The sequence below is a fragment of the Mesoplodon bidens genome, assembly GCF_964165515.1.
Source record: "Mesoplodon bidens genome assembly, chromosome: 3".
In the NCBI taxonomy this organism is placed as follows: Eukaryota; Metazoa; Chordata; class Mammalia; order Artiodactyla; family Ziphiidae; genus Mesoplodon; species Mesoplodon bidens.
The window spans coordinates 152585911-152607134 of NC_138178.1; the positions used below are offsets into that span (position 1 = coordinate 152585911).

At 57.5% G+C, this 21224-nt stretch overlaps 1 protein-coding gene across 1 annotated transcript; it reads left to right on the forward strand.

Annotated features, from left to right (window-relative positions):
• Window positions 1-1360: 1360 nt before the first annotated feature.
• Window positions 1361-21224, forward strand: VASH1 (vasohibin 1). Its single transcript, XM_081229315.1, has 7 exons — window positions 1361-3051; window positions 9285-9373; window positions 10599-10655; window positions 12158-12232; window positions 14910-15291; window positions 17083-17195; window positions 18131-21224. Exons 1-7 carry the CDS (start codon window positions 2749-2751, stop codon window positions 18201-18203), a joined length of 1092 nt encoding a protein of 363 aa, XP_081085441.1. The 5' UTR covers window positions 1361-2748; the 3' UTR covers window positions 18204-21224.

A 21224-nucleotide genomic window follows, 5' to 3' on the forward strand; every position in this document is an offset into this window, starting at 1 on the left:
GTTTGTTTGTTTTGTTTGTTTTTTGTTTGTTTTTTGTTTTTTTTCGGTACGCGGGCCTCTCACTGTTGTGGCCTCTCCCATTGCGGAGCACAGGCTCCGGATGCGCAGGCTCAGCGGCCATGGCTCACGGGCCCAGCCGCTCCGCGGCATGTGGGATCTTCCCGGACGGGGCACGAACCCGTCTCCTGCATCGGCAGGCGGACTCTCAACCACTGCGCCACCAGGGAAGCCCCCCTCGTAACTTTCTTGACATCCACTGACCCTTCCCATCATTGATCACCCTTGGTTTCTGACAGTGGAGGCAGCAAGAGTTTGCTACTGGAGCTAGGGGACCTAGGATTCAGACACCAGGGGCAACTTTAAGGAACAGATGTTGAACCACTGAGGACCTCGGGATTCTCCAAGGTCTTCTCAGTCCCAGCCCAGGAGAGGTGAGAAACGCAGCAGTCACAGACCTGAGGAATCTGAATCTGCCTGCCAGGGCCCAGGGATCTGCATTTACTTTTTCACACTAACTGCTGCTGGCGGGAGGGGAGGAGTCTTAAAGCACGTACTCCGGCTGTCTCATTTTAGTCAAGTTCCTTGCTTTTGCTCCCAGTTCAAGGCTTTTCCGCGCCACGACTCTGTGAAAGGGGGAGGGGGAGGGTGCCTTGGGTCTCCGCAGTTCTGGGCCCCGCATACAACAGTGAGCCGTACTTTCGCCTTTTTCTGGGCCGGCTGACCCTCCCCAGCCATCGCCTCGCGTGGGTCATGGTCCTAAGACTCGGGTGGAGCATCCCCCTGTCGTGTTCGCCCGGTGCCCAGAGCCGGGTCCTGGGAGGCCCACAGGGGCGAAGTCAGCACACCCCGCTATCACTGGTGCAGGTTATGGGGTGGAAAAGGGTGACTTTTAACCCTTTCATTTTCAAGGGCTAGTGACCCTGACCCCTTGATAGCCTCCTTTAAGGAACACGCGCGCCGGGAGATCTCTGTGCTCACCCAGTGTGAAGACCTCGGCTGACAGATGGGGAAACCGAGGCCCATAGAAGGCAGTGATCTGTTGCATGTCCCACACGATCTAGAACCCTGGATTTTCAAACCATAGTCTGGTTTCTACACTCTGAGGGAAATTCAGGCAGGCAAGCCCCTTAGGAAATTCCCGACCGCGGGCCTTCCGAGCCCGGAATCTCCGTGGAGTTTGCGCTCGGTTTGGCACGTTGCGAACTTCGCCCGCAGCTCTGCACCGGCTTCGCGGCGTCCTGGGAGAGGGGTGAGAGGGGAGCGCAAGCCCACCGGCCTCCTAGAGGTAACTGGGGGCAGAGGAATGGCTGAGGAGACGGAGGCCCCGGCGGGAACGCACTGGCCCTTTAAGGGGGGGACGGAGCGCATGCGCGGCGCGGGCCGGAGTCGAGCCGGGTGGGCGGCGGGCCGGCACTGGACCCCGCCGGCAGCTGCTGGGTCTTGAGGCGGCGGGGGTGGCGGTGGCCTGCTCTTCGCCGAGCCTCGGAGCAGCGACCTGCGCGTGGACCCCGCGCTCGGCGGGCTGCTCTCCAGGGACTAGCGCAGCCCGCGCTCGCCGGGGCTTTGTCACTCGCCTCTAGCTTCATCCGCGGCCGTGGCTGCGCGAGCCTCCGGGCTTGCTCTCCCCGCCCAGCTGTCCTGCCTCCAGCCCTTAGCTGGGGGCGTGGGGTACGCAGCTGGAGCCCGAGCTAACAGCCGCGGAGTATCCTTCCCCCGTCCCGGCCGCGCCACCGTCCATGCTGCAGCCAGTACAGGGCGGCGACCCTGTGGCCGCAGCCCGCCGCTCGGTGACCCTGCGCCCCGCCCGAGCCTTCCCCGCTGAGCCCCGGGCCCGGGAGCGGAACCCGTGCCCCGTGATGGCTCGGCTGGCGCAGGTTGGCGCCGGGTGCCCACCATCCGCCCGCTGAGACGCGCCCGGCTGGGTACCAACGGGGCCTTGGCGCTCCCCGCTTCTCCTCCCCGCAGCGCCCTTCCCCCTTCTGGGGGCTCCGCCGCTCCTTCCCGGGGGCGAGGGCACAGGGGGCCGAGACAAAGCCCACTTTGTGCGGGGAGTTGGCTGCGGGCGTGGAATGTGCGCGTCGGCGCGCGCCCCCTCCCCGCGCCCCGCCAGCTGCGAGCCTTGGCTCCCAGTCTCGTCGCGTCGGCGAAATCGCGCCCCCTCACCGCCCTCCGGTCCGGGGGTCCCGGCTCGGAGCTGACGCGGCCTGGAGTCGGGTCGGTCCCCCACCCCGGAGCGCGCGCAGGTGTGAGAGTGCGATATTTTGTAGATGAATTTGCTTGCCTTCAAAACTGGGAGCTGGAGCGCCCAGTCGGCGTGGGCACTCGTGCCTTGACCCTTTCGTGGCCGCAGATCTGAGCAGCCTGGCCTCAGTTTCCGTCCGACTTTCCTCTGCCAGCCCAGACTGCTGTCTGTTATTGTTCTCGCCGTCAAATGGGGGTGCTTTGTGAAAGCTCCCAAGTTGGGATGTATTCTCTAGATCCCGTTTTTCATAAAGAACAAGGCCTCTAAGGCTCATCCGGGACAACCAACCCCCTCGGCCCCGCACTTCACGTTGAGGCACGGATTTTTTTTCCCCCCCATCAAGTAGTAGTTTATTGTACGGGAGCCACGCCCTGGTTTCTTAAAGGCGCCTTGCACTGTTTGGCCATGTGTTATCTCTGCAGCTGGTGTGTGGGAGGCCTCCTGTGAGGCGCCTTTCTTACCCCTGTCCGCTGCGACATCCTCCCACCCCCGTCAAGGATTTGGGGATGCCAGTGGGGAAGAAGGTGGTCGGGGGCGGCAGCAGCGGTGCTGCCCCCACTGCCGCTGCTGTCCCCTCTGGGGCCAGGCGTTTGGAGACCAGCGAAGGAGCCTCAGCCCAGAGAGATGATGAGCCAGAAGAAGAAGGGGAAGAGGACCTGCGAGATGGAGGCATCCCCTTCTTTATCAACCGGGGTGGGCTGCCTGTGGACGAGGCCACCTGGGAGAGGATGTGGAAGCACGTGGCTAAGATCCACCCCGATGGAGAGAAGGTGGCTCAGCGGATCCGTGGGGCCATGGACCTGCCCAAGGTGAGGGGATTGTGTGTGGGAAGGGAGCGGAGAGCTAAGATCTTAGTGACCTTGGGGCTTCCAGAGCAAAGGGACACTTCCTGTGTTGGGGTGGGGAACTACTGGCATGGTAATATGTCAAAAATATAGGTAGGTTGAACCTGTCCAGAAGAACTTTCTCTCAATTGTTGTTGAGGTTCTTCTGTGAGGTCCACATGTCCTGTTTCCAGGAGGCCCTCCTCTATCTCTTCTAAAAAGCCCATGTTTTGTGGGCAGAGCAGCAGATTAACTAACAAGTACACTGAAGTGGCCTGACATCTTATTTGCTAAGCCAGAGAACTGTGGGCAGAGAGAGAATGAATGACTAAGGAGGCTCCAGGGTTTAAGATGTTGAGAAAATATTTTCATGTGTTGTTTCGCTGAATTCTCCAACAGCCTTGTGCATTAAGTGCAGTTTGGGGACCCATTTTACAGACAAGAATGCTGAAAACTCAAGTAGGAACTAGGGGTCCCACAGCCAGTAAGTGGCAGAGCTTGGGTCTCACCCCCAGGTCGTCCGGTTCCAGGGCCTTTGCTTGGGGGGACACGAGGTTCAAGGGCAGTTAGAAGAGGGCCTGTGGAGAGGGGCAAAGTTCAGTCATTTTTCTGTGTACGGCTGGAACGTCTCCATGACGGCTTTCCTTCAGTTGTATCACCGTGGAGGCTGAGGCTGTCTCATTCATCTTTGTCTTTCCAAGACCTCCTGTGTGCTTGGTACAGAACAGGCACTTGTAAGTGTTTGCTGAACGAAAGGGTTCTTGAGACTTTCTGTGCCCTATAGTGCTAGGTGGCAAAACGTGCCTGATTTTTTTTTTCCCCCCAACGTTATGGTTAAGACTAAGGAAGCACCCTCCCAAATGCAGAGTCCTGAAATCCCCCAAGAAAAGCCGATTGGACAGAGGTCAGAGCCCCAGGCTCAGGTCCTGCCTGCTCAGGTGAGAGGAGGGGGCCAGGGGGAGCAGCAGTTAATGTGGATTAGACATGGAGACAGGTGGCCTATTTTGTTTTCTTTTTACCAAGTTATTGGTAGAACCATCAGAGACTGTCTTCTGGGACAGGCTGAATTCAGAGGTTGAAGGTTGAGCAACTGCCTTATATTTCCAGGGGAAATCAAATGTGGTTTGATTTTGAATGGCTACCTAATCACCTTCTGTACTAATTTAGAATTTAGCTAGTTCCCTGTGTCTGGACATTGTTTCCGATAATTTATTCTTAAAGTGAACACTGTGTTGCACATTCTAAAACATGAATTTGGGAGTCCATCTCTGATTATTTCCTTGGGATAAATGCCTGGAAAAGGAAGTGTGGCGTCAAAGGATATGGACATCTGTTCTGATCACCCACCTAGCTGTGAACTCATGCAGGCCCCTTCAACCTGTTTGAGCCACAGTTTTCTCATCTGTAGAATGGGGTTGACTGTAGTGAAGCTTAAATGAGAGAGTATGTTTTAAAGCATTTAAGAAACTGTAAAGCCTCAAACCAGTACTGGTTACTGGATGTTCATTACCTCTTTCACATCCTTCATCAGGAGAGGAGGCTAGATCTCACTCAGCATTTGTTCCAGTGAAGCTAGAGCCACATGCTTCTCCCACGTGAGCAAGTTGGGGATTAGCAGATGGCTATCTAGCCATCCTGCTGATGTCTAAGTCAGGCTAAGAGAGAGTGTGAATGGACCCCTGCAGAACTGTCACAACTCCTGGGGGCTGAAAAAAAAAATTGACAACCTCATTAGCAACTGGTTTGGTAATGTCATCTTGTCATCTTCAAGCTTCGTGCATAGGAAAGATACTGATGAAGGAATGAAGCTATTGTCTGTGTGTCTGGGGGGTGTCATGACTGACAGGAGTGTGCAGGTCCTGAAGGAATTTTGTGAGAGGATTGGGAAAATTGAAACTTCTCCTCCTCACACCACAGGAAAAGTGTGTGTGGGGTTCCTCCTCCACCTCGGCCCAGAGTAGGAAGGAGCCCCAGAGTCTGGGCAGGGTGGAGGAGGCCGGGAGGCATCGGGGTCAGGTCCCAGAGTGCCAGCAGTATGCACCCAGTGCTGGGCTGGCCCCTCCCTGAGTGGTCATGCCCTTGGAGTTGACACAGAGGCATTCACAGAAGAGGTTACACTGTGGTGAGACTAAGAGTTTGGGGATGGCATAATGGGTTTTGGTTTGGTTTGGTTTGGTTTGTTTTTTTGGCTGCATTGGGTCTTCATTGCTGCGCACCGGCTTTCTCTAGTTGCGGCGAGCAGGAGCTACTCTTCGTTGCGTTGCGCGGGCTTCTCATCGCAGTGGCTTCTCTTGTTGCAGAGCATGGGCTCTAGGTGAGTGGGCTTCAGTAGTTGCGGCACGCAGGCTCAGTAGTTGTGGCTCTCAGGCTCTAAAGTGCAGGCTTAGTAGTTGTGGCGCATGGGCTTAGTTGCTCCACGGCATGTGGGATCTTCCCGGACCAGGAATCAAACCCGTGTCCCCTGCATTGGCAGGCGGATTCTCAACCACTGTGCCACCAGGGAAGCCCTGGCATAATGTTTTAAAAGACCACTTGAGCCAAAATTTAAAATAGGGAGATTTCACATTCAAGCTCCAGATTTTGGGCATCTTTTCAGAAAATGAGAAGATCTGGGAACAGAGAATCTGTGATCCCACATGGCAGCAGGCAGCTGGAGGTGAGGGCTGGTTCCACTCCCCCAGGTGGCCACGGTTCCCCACCACTCACTCTCAGCCTGCTTTCCTGTGGTTACCTGTACGGCCCCTGCAGGTGGTTGAGTCTGGGGCCCCTGCAGTGTAGTGTGATAAAACATCACATCCACCATGTTCAAATCCTGGTTCTCCCGTAACTACTTGTAGGTGGAAGGTATGCAAACTCCTTGTGCCTCAGTTTCCTCAGCTGTGAAATATAAAATGGGCATAATAGCAATACCCACTTTTGAGGGGTTATTGGGAGGAACTGACGAAATAAAGCATGTGAAATGGGTGAGCATGTAATACGTACCCAGCAAATGGAGCAAGGAGGTGAGGGTGCAGCAGACCACCCCACAGGCGCTTTGGGGAAACGTCCTTTAAAAGGATGATGCCAGTATGTTAAAGGGCAGCAGTTTCTAAAAGGATCACAGATCCAGGAGTAGTTTCTGCCCCGTTGTATGAACGTCTCCTTGATGTTTCAAGCTGCCGCCACCTTTTTTTTTTTTTAATAAATTTATTTATTTCATTTATTTATCTTTGGCTGCATTGGGTTTTCATTGCCGCGTGTGGGCTTTCTGTGGTTGCGGTGAGCAGGGGCTACTCTCCGTTGCGGTGCGCGGGCTTCTCATTGCCATGGCTTCTCTTGTTGCGGATCACAGGCTCTAGGCACACGGACTTCAGGAGTTGTGGCTCACAGGCTCTAGAGCACAGGCTCAGTAGTTGTGGCGCATGGGCTTAGTTGCTCCGCGGCATGTGGGATCTTCCCGGACCAGGACTCGAACCCATGTCCCCTGCATTGGCAGGCAGATTGCCCTGTCCTAAGGCCTGGACATGGACACGCAGTGTCTCATCTAGGCTCTGAGGTTGGTTCTGTTATGGCACCCACTAGGATCTTGCTGCCAGGCAGTGAACGGCAGGCTTGGGATTTAGACAGAGATGGACCGGTTCTAGATCCAGCTCTATCAGCCTTTAGGCTATCGTACTTCTTGTCCACACACTCAGCTGTGGGCTGCCCCACCTCCGCCAAGCCTCCTTTCTGTTCTAGACTGAGATGGACTCTGCCGGGGGAAAATATCTTAATAGAACTCAGAACTTTAGGGGGTTCCTGGAGCAAAGGTAACCCTTGGCCTTGGTAGTGGAGGAGGAGTCATCCCTGAATTGATCTGGGCCAATATCACTTACCTCCACTGTGACCCCACTTAACCCCACTACTCAACAGTGAGGGCGCATTTCCTGGCTTCTGGTTTGGGGTTGGGGGCTGTGGGCAAACCCAGGCTGCCAGCCCTCCTCTAGGCCTGATCATTTGGATGTACAGAATCTTGCCTGTTTGTTTTGAGTGAATGAGTGTATGCTTGTGTGAACATTCAGAAGAAAGGTGCCAGCCTGTTGGCAATGGTTAACGTGAGTTAATGTGTCACTGAGCTGCTGGACAGCTCCCTCCAGCTAAGCCTCAGTGATGGTGGCCTTTAAGCCCCTGATCATGGATCCCAGGTCTTTTTTAACTTTTTTTGGAGCCGTTTAGTTTTTGCAGAGCCGCCAGTTCCTGGGTCCTCTGTCTGGATGGCAGGGGATGCCCTCGTGGGTACCGCCCGGCCCTGGACCAGGGCTGGCTCCTGTGAGCTTAGTCAAAGGACTCTTGGGCCACAGTGCCCTCCTTGTTTGGAGTGTCTCCCGGGAGGGTGTACTTACAGTCCCTACCCAAGCTCCTCGAAGTCACTGGATGCCCTCACGGGAAGTGGGAATGACGTGCCTGGGATGGATCTTCCACCTGAAGAAGCCACGTGCCATGCTGTTTATAGTAAATTGTGCAGTAATTCCTCTCCCACCCCATATCCTTGTCACGGGGAGGCCAGCCAGGCCCTCAGAGAGTTCTGGAGCCCGTCTGGCACAGGGTGGTCAGGCAGGCAGGGGGAGAGCCCACCGTCCAGGGCTTTTATCCCCCTGCTGATTGTAAGTGGTGGCGACAGTTTGGGCAGCAGGGGGTGGTGTGAAAGGGAAAGTAGCTTCCTTCACATGAGGTGTCATCGGCTTGGGACTGCCCAGACTGGAAGGAGGGGTCGGGCAGGGAGTGGGGAGGAAGTTCACGCAGAGCTGCCTCCTGGACTGGGCCTTCCCTCTGTGCCTCGGCCCCTTGGGGCAAGTAGGTGTCTGTTAGAGGCTGTGCTGTGTCCCCCTGCCATCTGTGATCACTGGTGTGTCACTTCCCTTCATGTCAGAGCCCCAGCCGCTGTAGCCACATTATTTAAAAGGCTGTGCCTTCACCACACCACAGGGAGCACCTCCCCCAGCCCAGCCCTGCCTGTGGGCCCCTGCTTTACCCCTTCCCGTCCCTACCTGTGCACACTGACACTCTCAGCAGCCCCTGCCTGCTGGGGGGCTGGGCAGAGGCCTTGGGGGAAGAGCGTGGGACCTTTTTGTGTGAGGAGCCTGAGGCCACCTCACAGCTGGCAGTGCTGGTAGCCAAGGGGGACCCCAGAGGGGTGGGCCTTGGCCCTGGAAATCTGGTTCTTCTACCCAGTGAAGGCCGTTCCGTAACCCCGACGACCCGGTTGATGCTTCCCTTGGCTTCTGAGGCCTCACTGACTTGTTGCAGCCAAACCGCCAGCCTTTGGGCTCCCCTGGCCAGAGAGGGTGGCCTGGGGGTGTACACCCGGTGGTGGCCTCTTTCCTGGCAACAGCTTGGTTGCTGAGGGACAGCCCTGGGGGTCCACAGCTCCTAACCTGACTCCCAGCATCCGGGCAGCCCAGGCTGGCGGTTCCCAGCCCTCAGGAGGCCCCTGCCCGACACCCCACCTCTCCCCTTCCTGGGTCTGGCTCTGGAAAGTCTCTTCTGGTGACGAAGACTGTCCAGTTCCCTGGTTACCTATGCTGATTACAGGTGTGGAGCTGGTAGGACAGGGGGCTGTTGAAGGGGGAACCGGAGTTCCTGTGCTGCCGTGGAACCCCTTCAAAGTGGCTGCTTCATGGCAAGACCTGTCCCAAACCACGTGCCCCCTGCGCTTAGCTCCTGGACAGCTCAGCTTGGAGCTGGAAGGCCTGGTCGCTGTGCTGTGATATGGGGGGGGGGGGCAGTGACACCACCTGCCGAGGGTGTGTCCGCGTCTCACGGACCGCTCCCCCAGCCCAGGGCAGGGACACCTGATAAACCGATTTTGATCCGGCCCTTGAACCCAGAGTGAACGCCACCCCAATACTGACATTCCTGTTAAGCCTTGAAGTTAATGAAATTTAAAATTCAAACACCTGTGAGTCAGGTGAGTCAACCTGTGTTTTTCTGAAATCATTAAAGAAGCATAAAATTGGCATATGGACGTAAGCTCCAAATTAGAAATGCTGTCCAGTGCCAGGAGGGAGAGGAAGGGCTGTGGCGGGGGCCTGACGGGAGCCTCTGGAAGGGGCTGCCGAGGAGAGAGGCTCGGCCGAGGAGAGAACCGGGGTGGCCCTCCATGGGATGCGGCTTCTCCGGGGGCTAAGCTGAGTGTCGGGTGGGCTGGAAGCTCCACGGTGAGCGTCCCTCTGTGACCAGAGCTCTTTCTCCGTCCCCAGATTCCCATACCGAGTGTGCCTACGTTCCAGCCCTCTACGCCTGTCCCTGAGCGCCTGGAAGCCGTGCAGCGCTACATCAGGGAGCTGCAGTATCCTCCCCGGTCAGGGTCACGGCCACCGTCCGGCTGGTCCAAACGCCAAGTGGGGCTTGTTTTCGGACAGGGCCAGAGAGGGCTCGCAGAGCAGCCTCACTCCACAACTCCAGGGGCGCCGTTGCCATGGCATCTCTGTGCCCCGGAGTCGTGTAAGCACAGCCTGTGTCCGCCCGGGCGTTGGAGGTAGTTTGATGAATGCCAGACCCACTCCAGTCTCTCTGCCACCTGCTTCCTCCTCTGTGTGATGGGGTATATGTCTCCTGAGCGACCTGCCGGTGGAAGCCTAGTCCAGGTCCACCAGGCCAGACCTCCTGTGCTGACCATCCAGCGCCAGCAGAGGGAGAGAGAGGAATTTCCCTTGGGGCTGTTTAAAAACTGGTCTAAAATGGGTGTGTGGTGGGAGGGCGGCGGGTAGATGGAGGAGAAAAAGGATTTTATGGCTCGGGAGGTAACTTCCCCATCTTGGAAGTTTCTCCCATTTCTTCACCTTTTTCTTCCCTGGCAGGAGGCCAGTTGCCCAGCATGGGAAGAGCCTCCCCTGAGCCCAGGATTCCCCAGTGTCCCTGAGTTGGGCCCCTCAACCCCTGTGCCCTGCCTGGAGCTACACGACCTAGGCTCTCCCCCGCCCTCCTAGCTGCAGATTCGGTCAGAGATGGCAGGACCAGGCACCAGGCGCGGGTCCTGAGCAGAAGAAAAGCCAGGCTGGTGACTGAAAACTGGGTCCAGCCCTTCCTTTGCCGTGGTGGGGCGGGGGGGCATTGGGGCCCCGAGAGGGAGGCGGTTGGCTTGGGAGCAGCACTCAGCAACGCAGTCGTGCAGGAATCCCACCCCAGCCTTCTCTCAGTTCGTGCTGCTTCTCACTGGTTGGACTATGAGGTGCTGCAGAGAGCTGTCCAGGGCTCAGCCTCTTTCCCAGCCCTGGCCTGCCTGGCTGCCTGCCCCACGGCTCCCTCCCTAGGAGAGCGAGGGTGGGAGCAGAGGATGAGAGGGAAGGACGCAGAGGGGCCCTGTGGGGCCAGGAGAAGCAGCGTGCTGCGTCCCCTTCTCCCTTCAGGCAGTCAGGTCTTGGGCATCCTCCCAGGTGCCTTACAGAAGCATTTTGTGGGGTCCTTACCCAGCCCTGCACCCCTGGGAGTGCTGGACCCCCAGGGTCTGGATGAGGGCAGAGGGACACGCCTGTTCCAGGTCAAGCCAGGAAGCCCTTAACCGGCACCCACAGGTACAATCACACAGGGACGCAGTTCTTTGAAATTAAGAAGAGCAGACCTCTGACAGGGTAAGTGTGGGGAGTGCCTCGTCCCTCTGCACCAAGGTAACAGCGCCTGGTCCAGTTGGAGCCCCTCGGGCACCTGTGGGTGGAAGCTTATGAGGTAGGCAGGGACTCTTCCCAGGGGAGCCCGCCAGCAGGGCAAGTACCACTGTGGGGCCCTCCTTAGGACATCCTAAAGAGGGGACTCTGGCCAAGACGGGCAGCCGGGGCTCCCTTGAGGATGAGGAACCCTGACATCCACGCTGAGCCAGGAGGGTGATGGCAGCCCCCCAGCTTGGTGATGACAGAGGGCAGTCCCAGGTAGATGTCTGGGTGTGAGCCTCGTCTTCTTTTTAAGAGAGGTGGGCCTCGCAGGAGAGAGCCCTCCGCCTTCTCTCCATTCCCTGGAGCTGCCTGTGCACTCCCCACGGCAGGGACCTGCATGTCACCCCAGTGGCCTTACTGGACTCTCTTCTGGTCATTTAGTACAAGGCCCAGTGTCTGAGCAACAGGGACCCCACTGGAGAGAACACTGCATCTCTCACTTCCCATTCTACACCCCAAGTGTTGACCCCTGACTGGATCCACCCCAAAGAAACCCTTAGGGCAGATCAGAGTGGAGACTGAATGCCACAGCTTGGTCTGGGGGCCCAGCCCAAAGCTGTCCAGGCGTCTAAAACCCTGTGCTTTTAAAATTAATGTGAATTTTACATCTTGCTCCACATATAATCTGTCCATGTTCACTGCCTTGTAAAAAATGCTTTAAATGGTTTATTAGCTAATTACTTAATTACCCCCTTTCCAAGCCCCAGGGTGGAATGCAGCCTTCCTAACCCCAAAGCTTTGCTCTTGTCCTGTGGCCGCTGTGTGTGTGGGCCCAGCTCCAGCCTCATGGGATGGAGGAGTCCAGCACCCTCCCCAGCAAAGCCAGTGGCCAGGCTGCATTCCAAGGCCCAGAGGGCAGCATTCGGTGAGGAGGGAGGAACAAGGCTTCAGGGATACTCTGTGTTAAAGTGGCCTGAATTCCAAGTTCAAGAAGCAGGCAGGGGAGTCACTGGGCAGCTAACTTCCTGAGATCCCATGTCCAGGCCCCAGGCAGCTGGCCAGCTGCGGGGCAGCAGTTACAATCAATGACAAACTCTTCAGAGAAGTCATAGTTGGGTCAGGGGTGTCCACTGTGCTGTGGAAGAGACAAGATCCAGGTCAAGGCCAAGGTCTCCAGCATCCTTGGCATGCTTTCCCAGGGGCCCCCCTAACACCATCTTCACAGAGGGCCCCTAGCCCAGTGGCTGTTGAAGATCTGCCTACCACTGCATGCCCCCCATTCACCCCCCCCTCCAGAGGTCTTGGAGCAGAGCCTGAGGGGAGGGGGAAGAGGTCTCTTTCCTTATCGTCAGTGGTTGCCTCTTCTCCCACCCGCTTAGGCTCAGGAAGGATGTGAGGGGAAGGAGAGGGAGGTGCTGGGCCTGAGCTGAGGCAGCTTGGAAGGGAGAAGCCTCTGTCCTTACGACTGCCCCCCTTCCCCCCAGGCTGATGGACCTGGCCAAGGAAATGACCAAAGAGGCTCTGCCAATCAAATGCCTGGAAGCCGTGATCCTGGGAATGTATCCTTCCTCTGAGAGGCCTGGGTGGGGGTAGGCACGTGCTCAGCACCTCTGGGCCAGCTTCGCCCTCTGGAAGGGGAGGGCTGAGTGAGCTCCAGGGCCCTCCCAGCTCCCTCTCCCAGCAGTCATGAACTTGGCCCAAAGTGAACGAGCTCGAGGGGGACTCAGTCCCTTGCACCTCAGTTGCTAACTTCCGAGGCTTACTGGGCAGCTTTTTTGAGTCGTGGCCGCGGTGACCCTGTTCTCCAAACCACAAATCAGGGCACATTGTTTCATAAGGCTGTTGTGCTATTTCCCAGAACCAGAGTCTGGAAGAAGCAGGTTGGATGCCCAAATGTTGGCATTTCCAGGACATGTTAATTTGTGGAGATGATGGATGGGATCTTTGATATAAAACTGCCTATTAAAAAAAAAAGCAAACAGGGTTTCTCAGTCTCCCCCACCCAAAGGGTAGAACTGGGACCTATAGCTGGGTTACCAGCTATAAGCCCCCCAATATCCCTAGTTAGAGCAAAGCAAAGAGACAGGTGTTTATGGCCAGTTCTCTGTCATAAGTGGACCCTGCCTGAGCCCTACCCTGTTTTGTTTTGTTGCAGAAAATCTTAACCTTGTATAAACATAGATTAATGTAGTGGAGTGTAATTAATTAATGTAATGGAACCCATGTGCCCATTACTCAGTTTTACCAATTGAAGGCCAATCTCGATCCATCTCTGCCCACCCCTCATATCACCCTCTTTCCTGTACCTACCAAGGCTTTTAAATATTCTGTTTGCCACTCCTGGTGCAGGCACCTGGCTCTGTGCTGAGCAGGGCAAGGCGGCAGGTGCCTAATGGGACGGAGGAGTCCACTCACTAGGGCAGGTCATGGAGGAGAAGACGCCGGTCAAAGGCCAGGACCACAGCTTCTTTGAGGAGGACTGTGGTCTGAGGGGGACACTCCCCACCCCCGTAGGCATACCTACCTTAAGCTATGTGAAGACACTGAAGGGGTGCCCCCCGGTCCCCCTCCCTGAGGGGTCCTCAGAGCTAACCCTACCGTGGCAGTCCTCTGTGGACCAAAGAGCCCCACGAGCATGGCCCTGTCCAAAGGGTTCCTTGCTGGGACAAGTGTGAGGCCAGCCCAAGAACTCCAGGCTGCTGCCAGCAACCCCTTCAGAGCCACACACCAACGTGGAGGTTCCCACCCCATCGTAAGAGGGAGACTCAGTTCCCCTCCCCCTGAGCACACAGAGAAGCTGGTCCTGCAGGCTTTTCAGGGGTTACCTGCTGGCTCATATGCAGGCGGGAAGAAACCAGGAGCAGCCCCCATCTGGGGGGACCCCTCCCCGCTGTCCCCACAGGACCACCACGGGCCCCCCCTACACCCGCGGTGAGCGCTGTATTGGGTTTGTCCCTGGGCCTCAACCTCGCTGCACACTGAGCCTGCGCCTTGCTCATCTGTGTCCCCAGTCACTCGCTTGCAAGGAGTCGGGCTCCATAAGCATCGCAGTGACTGAGAGAACAGACTTCGGGGTCAGGCCAACCGGACCTGAATCCTGGCTCTGCCGCATCCTCACTGTGTGACGCCGAGCAAGTTCCTTAACGTCTCTGAGCCTCGGAGTCCTCTGCAGAAGGGGATGATGGCAGTCCCATCCCACAAGTTTGTCAGGACAGTTGAATGAGCGGGTGCATGTAGGACGCTGGATGCAGTGTCTCCGTGGTCTCTCCTCCAAGCTTTTATCCTGTTTATCTCATTCTACCCGTTTGTTCAAGCAGAGTTTTGAGTGACTGTTATGTGCCCACCTCTGTGCTGGGCCCCAGAGATACAGCAAGGAACGTGACAGACAAGGTCCCCATTCTCAGAAGATTACATTCTAGTCGGGGAGACAAAAAATAAGCAAGTAAACCAAGAAGTAAGAAAAATAATTACAGATTGTGGTGAGGTGCTGTGGGGAAAATACATAGAGCAGACTTGCTTTAGAAAGGGAGGTCCGCGGTGCTGGCCAAGCCTGAGGCCTGAGGAGGAGCTGGCAGCTGCAGCGGGAGGTGGAGGGGACAGCTAGAGGAAAGAGCTGGCGCAGAAGGTCCCCCGTGGAGGTTGCAGCGGGCCGCTGGACCAGGCTCTCGGCCTCCCAAGCCACGGGGGCAAGCTTGGTTTTATTTGAAGAGCAACAGGCAGTATGTCTGTGCGTGGGGGGTGGAGAGAGAGGGAACAGGATTGTCAGTGCATCTGTGAGGAAGTGTGTGTGAGAGAAAGACAGTGTGAGAGGCAAGGTAGAGGTGAGGAGGGCTGTGTGACTGACGGGAGGAGACAGGGAGACGGGGTGATGGGCAGAGGACCCTCTTACCCTTCCTTCAGCCCAGGACTCCGGAGGGCCCTGCGGTTCGGAGTGCCGGCCTCACTCTTAAGGTGTTATTTGGTGAGCCCTGCTTGATGTCATAGCAGCAGCCGGTAATCACTGAGTGCCCTGACCCATAGAGATTGAGTTTATTGAGCACCTACTTATGCCAGGCCCAACCCTGACGACAGGAAGTGGAGATGAGCAAGACCTGTTGCCAGCACCCAGGAGCTGGGGTGCAGGGCCGCTCACTTAGCCTCTCCCAGGTTGGGGTGGAGGCCGTCCCCGTCCCGCCCCTGCGCGCTGGCCCTCGGGCCTCTCCCTGGCTGTTTCCTTAGCTGGGGCGGCGCGGCCAGTTACCTCACCAACAGCATGCCTACCCTGGAACGCTTCCCCATCAGCTTCAAGACCTACTTCTCAGGGAACTACTTCCGCCACATCGTGCTGGGGGTGAACTTCGGCGGCCGCTATGGGGCGCTGGGCATGAGCCGGCGCGAGGACCTGATGTACAAGCCGCCGGCCTTCCGCACGCTCAGCGAGCTCGTGCTGGACTACGAGGCCGCCTACAGCCGCTGCTGGCACGTGTTGAAGAAGGTGAAGCTGGGCCAGTGCGTGTCCCACGACCCGCACAGCGTGGAGCAGATCGAGTGGAAGCACTCGATCCTGGACGTGGAGAGGCTGGGCCGCGAGGACTTCCGCAAGGAGCTGGAGCGGCACGCCCGCGACATGCGGCTCAAGGTCCGTGTGTGCGGCCGCCCCGCCCGCGAGCGTCCAGGGGCGTGAGCATCCAGGGGCCGGCAGGGGTGGAGACAGAAGGGCTGCCGCTTCCCAGCGGGTCGCTCTTCCAGGGAAGCCCCCTCCCTCCTCCCCTGTCCCCCCGCCCCCGCCCCAGCAGAGGTGGTGCCAGGATTAAGGGAGATGAGGGGGAGAAGTTTCCGGGCTTTGCTCAAAGGTCGTTATCCATGAGACAGCCCCCTCCGGTGAGCAGGCCAGGGGAGGCTCTGGAGGGGTCAGCAGACGAGCCGGGTTTGAGCACGTGGAGGAGGGCAGGGGTGCCACAGGCCAGGTGGAGGGGGCTGTGCGTCAGGACTGGAGGGAAATCATGGCCTGTCTGGAGGGAATGGTAGTGTGGGGTGGGCAGCAGCTGCCATCACCCCCGTGTATCCTGACTCTTGACCCCTAGCCCCAGTGAAGGGCTAGGAGGAAGTCAGAAAAAGGAGGAGGTTCAGACTGAGGACACAAGGAGGGGTGGTCCCTTCTCGCGCTTTCCCACACCCACTGAGCAGGGGTCTTGGAGGAGGGGGAGGGGCTGCTCTACCCAGAAGTAGTCGGGCTGAGCTGCTGAGGAGTTGGCCCCCAGAGCCGTACAGGTGGGCAAAATCTTGGCCTCTCCCTGGTTTCTCATGTATGGGGGTGCCTCCTCTGGGGCCTGCCAGCCTGTCCCCATTGCCCAGTCATGCAGCCCTGTGCGCTGCCCCTCCGGGTAGCCTGGGGCCGCAGCCATGACTGTGGCACTTTTGCATCCACTGCTGCTCCCCAAAACGCCTGGAGGGCAGCGGTGGGTGCTCCCTTTTCAGGGTAAGGAAGTGAGGTGTGGGCAGCCTAGAGACTTGCTCGCAGGCTGTGGGAGGCAGATGGGACTGGGGCTCAGTCTCCAGATGGGGAACCCAGGCATATCACAGGTGCTTTCTGGTGTCCCGGCGGGGATGCGGCAGAGATAAGGCTGCCCTGCCCCGACAGCCAGCCCCTAGGCCAAGACCGTGGGGCAACAGTGCCTTCCCCAGGGCAGAAGCGGGCTATAGTTGACCCTGCCACTTTCAGGGGCTGCCCTCTTCCCCTCCTGAGCTGGTCCTCCCCTGGTCTTCTCCTGCAGAGCTCTGGGTGCCCAGCTGCTGGAGTGTTACTGCATCTTCAGGGGAGCAGGTTGGATCTAGGGTTGGAGGCACTATTACCTAGTTTTTCGTGCTGTGTTTCCCAATCTGTTTGGTGCTGTGCACTTCCCATGTTATTTGCCCCCTTCCAGTACCCCTCCCGTATACCCCAGGTTTTGAAAATTCAGGTCAAACGGACAGTGCTGCATAAATTCACTTGCTCTTCTCATTTTTTTCTTAATCAGAGATATAGCTGCTAGTCTGAACTTCTGATTGACTCGAGATAACCAGTGTCATCCTTGGGGCTGGTAGGATCCCAGCCCAAAGCTCAGACATGGGCTGTTTCCCCAGCCAGCACATCTACCTGGCATGTGTAGATAGCCCTTTTCTCAAGGGCCACCATGAACCCTCAGTAACTTCCACCCATATCCTTACTGTTTCAGGGGCCAACAGAGATTAGGCAGCCCTGCTGTGGAACCACTGCCCTGGCAGTTTTAGTGCCTGGGAAACAGGTTTGGGAAGACCCTGAGACGGCAGAGCATGGCTTGAGGCTTCCTGGGCCCCGCCCAGGGCAGCTTTGGGGCTTGTGGCTCCTGCCGGGCAGGACAGGCTCTGGGGCAGTCCTGGAATGAGTGTTTGTTTCTTCCTTCCCACCAAGATTGGCAAAGGGACCGGCCCTCCCTCCCCCACCAAGGACCGCAAGAAGGATGTGTCCTCCCCACAGCGGGGCCAGTCTAGCCCCCACCGCAGGAACAGCCGCAGTGAAAGGCGGTGAGAAAAGGGTTTCGCCTTGGGTGGGGGGCTGGGGAGACAGCAAAAGGCGTTTTCCGTCCCTCTCATCTTCCAGATGCCTCTGTTCTTCCCCCACCTCTTCTCTTTCTCACCTTTCTCTTTTTTGCCTCTGCTGGAGGGAACTTGGGATGGTGTGTTTGTTTGTGTGTTGATATGGTGGCAATGCAATCCCATTTCTCGAGAGAAGACATTGCTGGCCCACTGGTCATCCTATGCAGGGCCCAGATGCCAAGCCGGAGACCCACAGGGAAGGCTGGAGGCCAGCGGCAGAATGGGCTCTGTGGGAGGGAGGGTAGAAGGGGCGGGGCCCTGCCTACAGTGAGTCCTTCCGGGAATATCACTGGAAAAGGTCTGACGTCAGATGGCAGCTGGTGGCTGGCTTTGGACGAAACTTTTGCCCCTGTGAGTCTGTGGTTTCTGCCTGTAACTAGATCGCAGAAACATCCCGTTAAGACACCAGGCTGCCTCATCAGATTTGTCTCCTACACATCGGCCTGGCTCTTGCTTTAAATGTCATCATTCTGGAAGCACGTCTCTGGTGTAAGGGGCGCCAAGCTGACCTCCAATATCCAGCATCCTTCACTTTGACCTAGGAGGCTTTCAGAGAGAACAGATCCCCCTCACAGACACCAACGCATTACACTATTACTTTCTTACTTAACTGCAGCTGGAATTGCTGACCTCCGTGAAAAGCAGTACCCTGCAAGAGAGCGCAGGGACCACACTCAGGACAGCAAGGCGTGTGGGCGCTCCAGAAGCACACTTCCGCAGGGGCTCTATCGATTCCTTTGGGACACATTGGAGACTGGGGAGGGGTGGAGCCAGCAGGGGCAGCCACCCCTTGCTCCCTGCTCCCGCACCTCCCTGACGGGCCACTCCCCCCTCCCCCCTCCTCTGCTCTCTCCTCCCTGCAGGCCTTCTGGTGAGAAGAAGCCTTCGGAGCCCAAAGCCATGCCAGACCTCAATGGGTACCAGATCCGGGTGTGAGGCAGGCGGCAGTGCCCCAGCCGCACCCACTTCTGGGGGCCAGCATCTGCCTGCCAGAACAGGCCTCGCTCCTGGGGAAGGTGGGGCTGATGATGGGGCAGGGTGAGGGGCCAGCGGGAAGAGCGTGTCCCAGCTCAGCCACCCAAGATGCTGCCCCTCCCGCTGGGCCAAGCCCCCTAACTTTGGACCACGAGGCAGTGAAGAGTTTAATTTTGAGTTTTTAACTCAACAACTGACATTTAAGGTATTTGGGAAAAAACTTAAAACTAATGGATCTGCCAGTGGCTGGAAGGCCAGTGCTCAGAGGATCTAAGCGCCACAGGGCTGGGTGAGGAGGGGTTGCTGGCTCTGCCGGTAGCCCTGCCCCAAGGTCTCTCTGGGATTTGGGTCCATTCCATCTATGGGAAACCTCCCAGCTCTGCTAGGCCTGTGGCAGGACGGGGGGAGGGATGTTTCTCCAGTCCTGTCTGCCCTGGCAGAATCTTCACCCAGGGAAAGGAAAGCAGGGTAGGAACCACCCTGAGAAAGGGCTGTATGGCCCATATCAGGAGCTTAGCACAGGCCACATCTGCCCCAAGAGCCAGAGCCTGTGGCTCAGGAGGGTCCTCGGGCCCTTGCAGCCCCATGAACAGTGCTTTGTGGGCTGACATTGCCTCATGGCAGGGCCCGTGCTGGCAAGGGCTGGACGAGAGCCCAGGAGAGAACCACTGGGGGAAAGGTTCCCAGACCCCTACCTGGCCTCCTTGCTCAGCCCAGCTCTGCCTGTTGCTGAAGCCGGGGCCTCCCTGCAGAGGGGCTGGGCTCTGCCAAGGGCCCAGATATGCACTGGGCTCAGCATGACTGTGGGGACTGAATAGACCTGGTGGGTCCAGGAACCATGGCTGGGGATGGGGTGGGACACTCAGGCCCAGGTCTGTCCCCCTGGTAGGTAGTCCCCAGGGACTGCTCCCCCTTCCTATTACCTTAGCCCTTGCTGGGGAAATGAAGACCGGATCAGGCTGCCTGTGTCCCAGCCCTACCTCCCCTCACTCAGCAGCCTGGGTAGGTGTGAAGGGTCCAGTGATGATCAGGCCTGTTGTGTGAGGCAGCTCATCAGGGAAGAACCTGAGCTGCTGGAGTCTGCACAGCCTGCCTGGCAGGTGTGAGATACCTGGCGGGCAAGTGAGAGGTTGTGGAGAGAGGTTGGAGGGCCTGCGGGAAGGTTCTGGAGGCCCAAGTAACAAAGAGGTGTAGGTCAAGGGGGCAGTGCGGCCACTAAGGAGAGGCAGGGCCCGAGAACTGGGGAATGTAAGTGAGAAAAGAATGTGCGGGAGAGTGTAGAATCAGACGGCCTTGGGGAGTAGTGAGTTCCCTATTGCTGGAGGTATTCAAGCAAAGACTAGATGGCTGCTTGTCACCTTGAAAGCTATAGAAAGGATTTAGGTTATGGAAGGATAACTGGATGAGATGACCATTGAGGTTTCTTAATACTGAGAGGCTATGATTCAGCCAGGGGCAGCTGGCAGTAAGGCTACAGCGGGGCTGGGGGCCTGGAAGAGGGAGGACCAGAGCCAGAGTTGTAAACTCAAATGCCTGCGGGGCCAGGCAGATGACTAAAAGGAGGGCTGCAGGGCTGGGTGGGGATTGTGGCAAATTAAAGAAGACATACCCCATTAAAGCGGCCGCTGTTGCTCAGCCATTCTGAGCGCAGGCTCTGCAGTATCAGATTGCCTGATTTTTTTTTGTTGAGAGGCCAGAACTCTTGAGTTTTTATGTGAAATATGCTGATTTTTAAATGTTGGCAGTCAGTTCAGAAAATTGTAAAGCCCAACGTGAAAAAGAATGCTGGTTTGTAATCTCTGAAGTAGAGCGGGCTTGGGCTGGGGAGAGGTCCACCAAGGTACTTTGAGGTGGAAAGCGTGGAAAGTTGTAGGCCTCCCAGAGCAGGCCGGGCCAGGGCAGTGTGCTTGCTGCTGATGCTGCTCAGAGAGGGCAGCTACCCCACGTTCATGTTCGCTCTCCCTGCTGACCAGAGACACACGAGGAACTCCCTGCAGTTGCTGAGACACCAGAGGGGGTGGAGTGGAATAGAAATAGTGCAATTCTCAGCCTGCCAGGGAGATGGATTGTGCCTGAGAAGCAAAGAAAGGGAGAGAGGGAGACAGGATGTGTTTGCTGACGCAAGTGCCCGCCAGGGAAGGCACCAGGCTAGCAGCTCTTCACACCAGCAGCTCTCGGCCCAGAGGGAAGCCGGCTGCTCAGTCCCCTGGGGTTCTCATGGGTCACTGGGCCCTGGGGAGGCGCCTAACCTGTCCCCTGGGCTACACCCCAGCCAGACCAATCGGAGGGCCACTGTGAGTTCTTAACTCACTATCCCATCCCATCACAGTTTTCAGGGAGAGGGGTGGTGGGTCCCCACGTTCACACATTCGCCTGAGGCAGAGATGGATCCGTTTGGGATGCGTGAGGCTGAAAGTGAGGCCTTTTGTGGGTCTGGATGTGGGTGCCTTGTGCAGGCCGCTCATCGGCAGACACCCCAGATGCCCCTGTGGACCACAGGGCTTGAGGGTGAGACGTGAGGGAGCCGCTTCTGGCATGGGAGCCCAGCAGGGTGCTCTGACCCTCTGGCTCCTTCCCGAGCCCTTTGGGGAGAAGGAAGCAGGACGAAGCCCCAACCCCTACTGCTGTCTTCCAGGGAGGGAGCCGACCACCCACAGCTGATAACCCCCTAGCACTCCCCCTTCCTCGCTCAGACCTCGGGCCTGTGGACACCCACAGGATACAGCGGTGCTTTTTAATTTAACAGTTTCACAGATGTAGCAACCCCTCCTCCCCTCCTGGGCGTGTTTACACAGGCTGTGCTCCCCAGGGCTGGCCTGGCTGCAGTTTCTGGGGAGGCAGAGGCAGGGACTTCAGGGCCTTAGTCACCATCCTCAGCATCACCTCATCTCAATTCCTGTGAGGGACCGGGCCTAGCTCCTCCCGACTCAGGACTGCCTTCCAGCTCTCAGCGTGGGTTCCTCGGGGGTAGGGGCTGCTGGC

Bases quoted from the DNA above. Each gene is read 5' to 3' on its own strand.
- VASH1 (XM_081229315.1), top strand. From the start codon at position 2,749: ATGCCAGTGGGGAAGAAGGTGGTCGGGGGCGGCAGCAGCGGTGCTGCC. The intron at 3,052-9,284 runs GTGAGGGGATTG...CTCCGTCCCCAG, and splicing joins GGGCCATGGACCTGCCCAAG to ATTCCCATACCGAGTGTGCC. The intron at 9,374-10,598 runs GTATCCTCCCCG...CGGCACCCACAG, and splicing joins CGCTACATCAGGGAGCTGCA to GTACAATCACACAGGGACGC.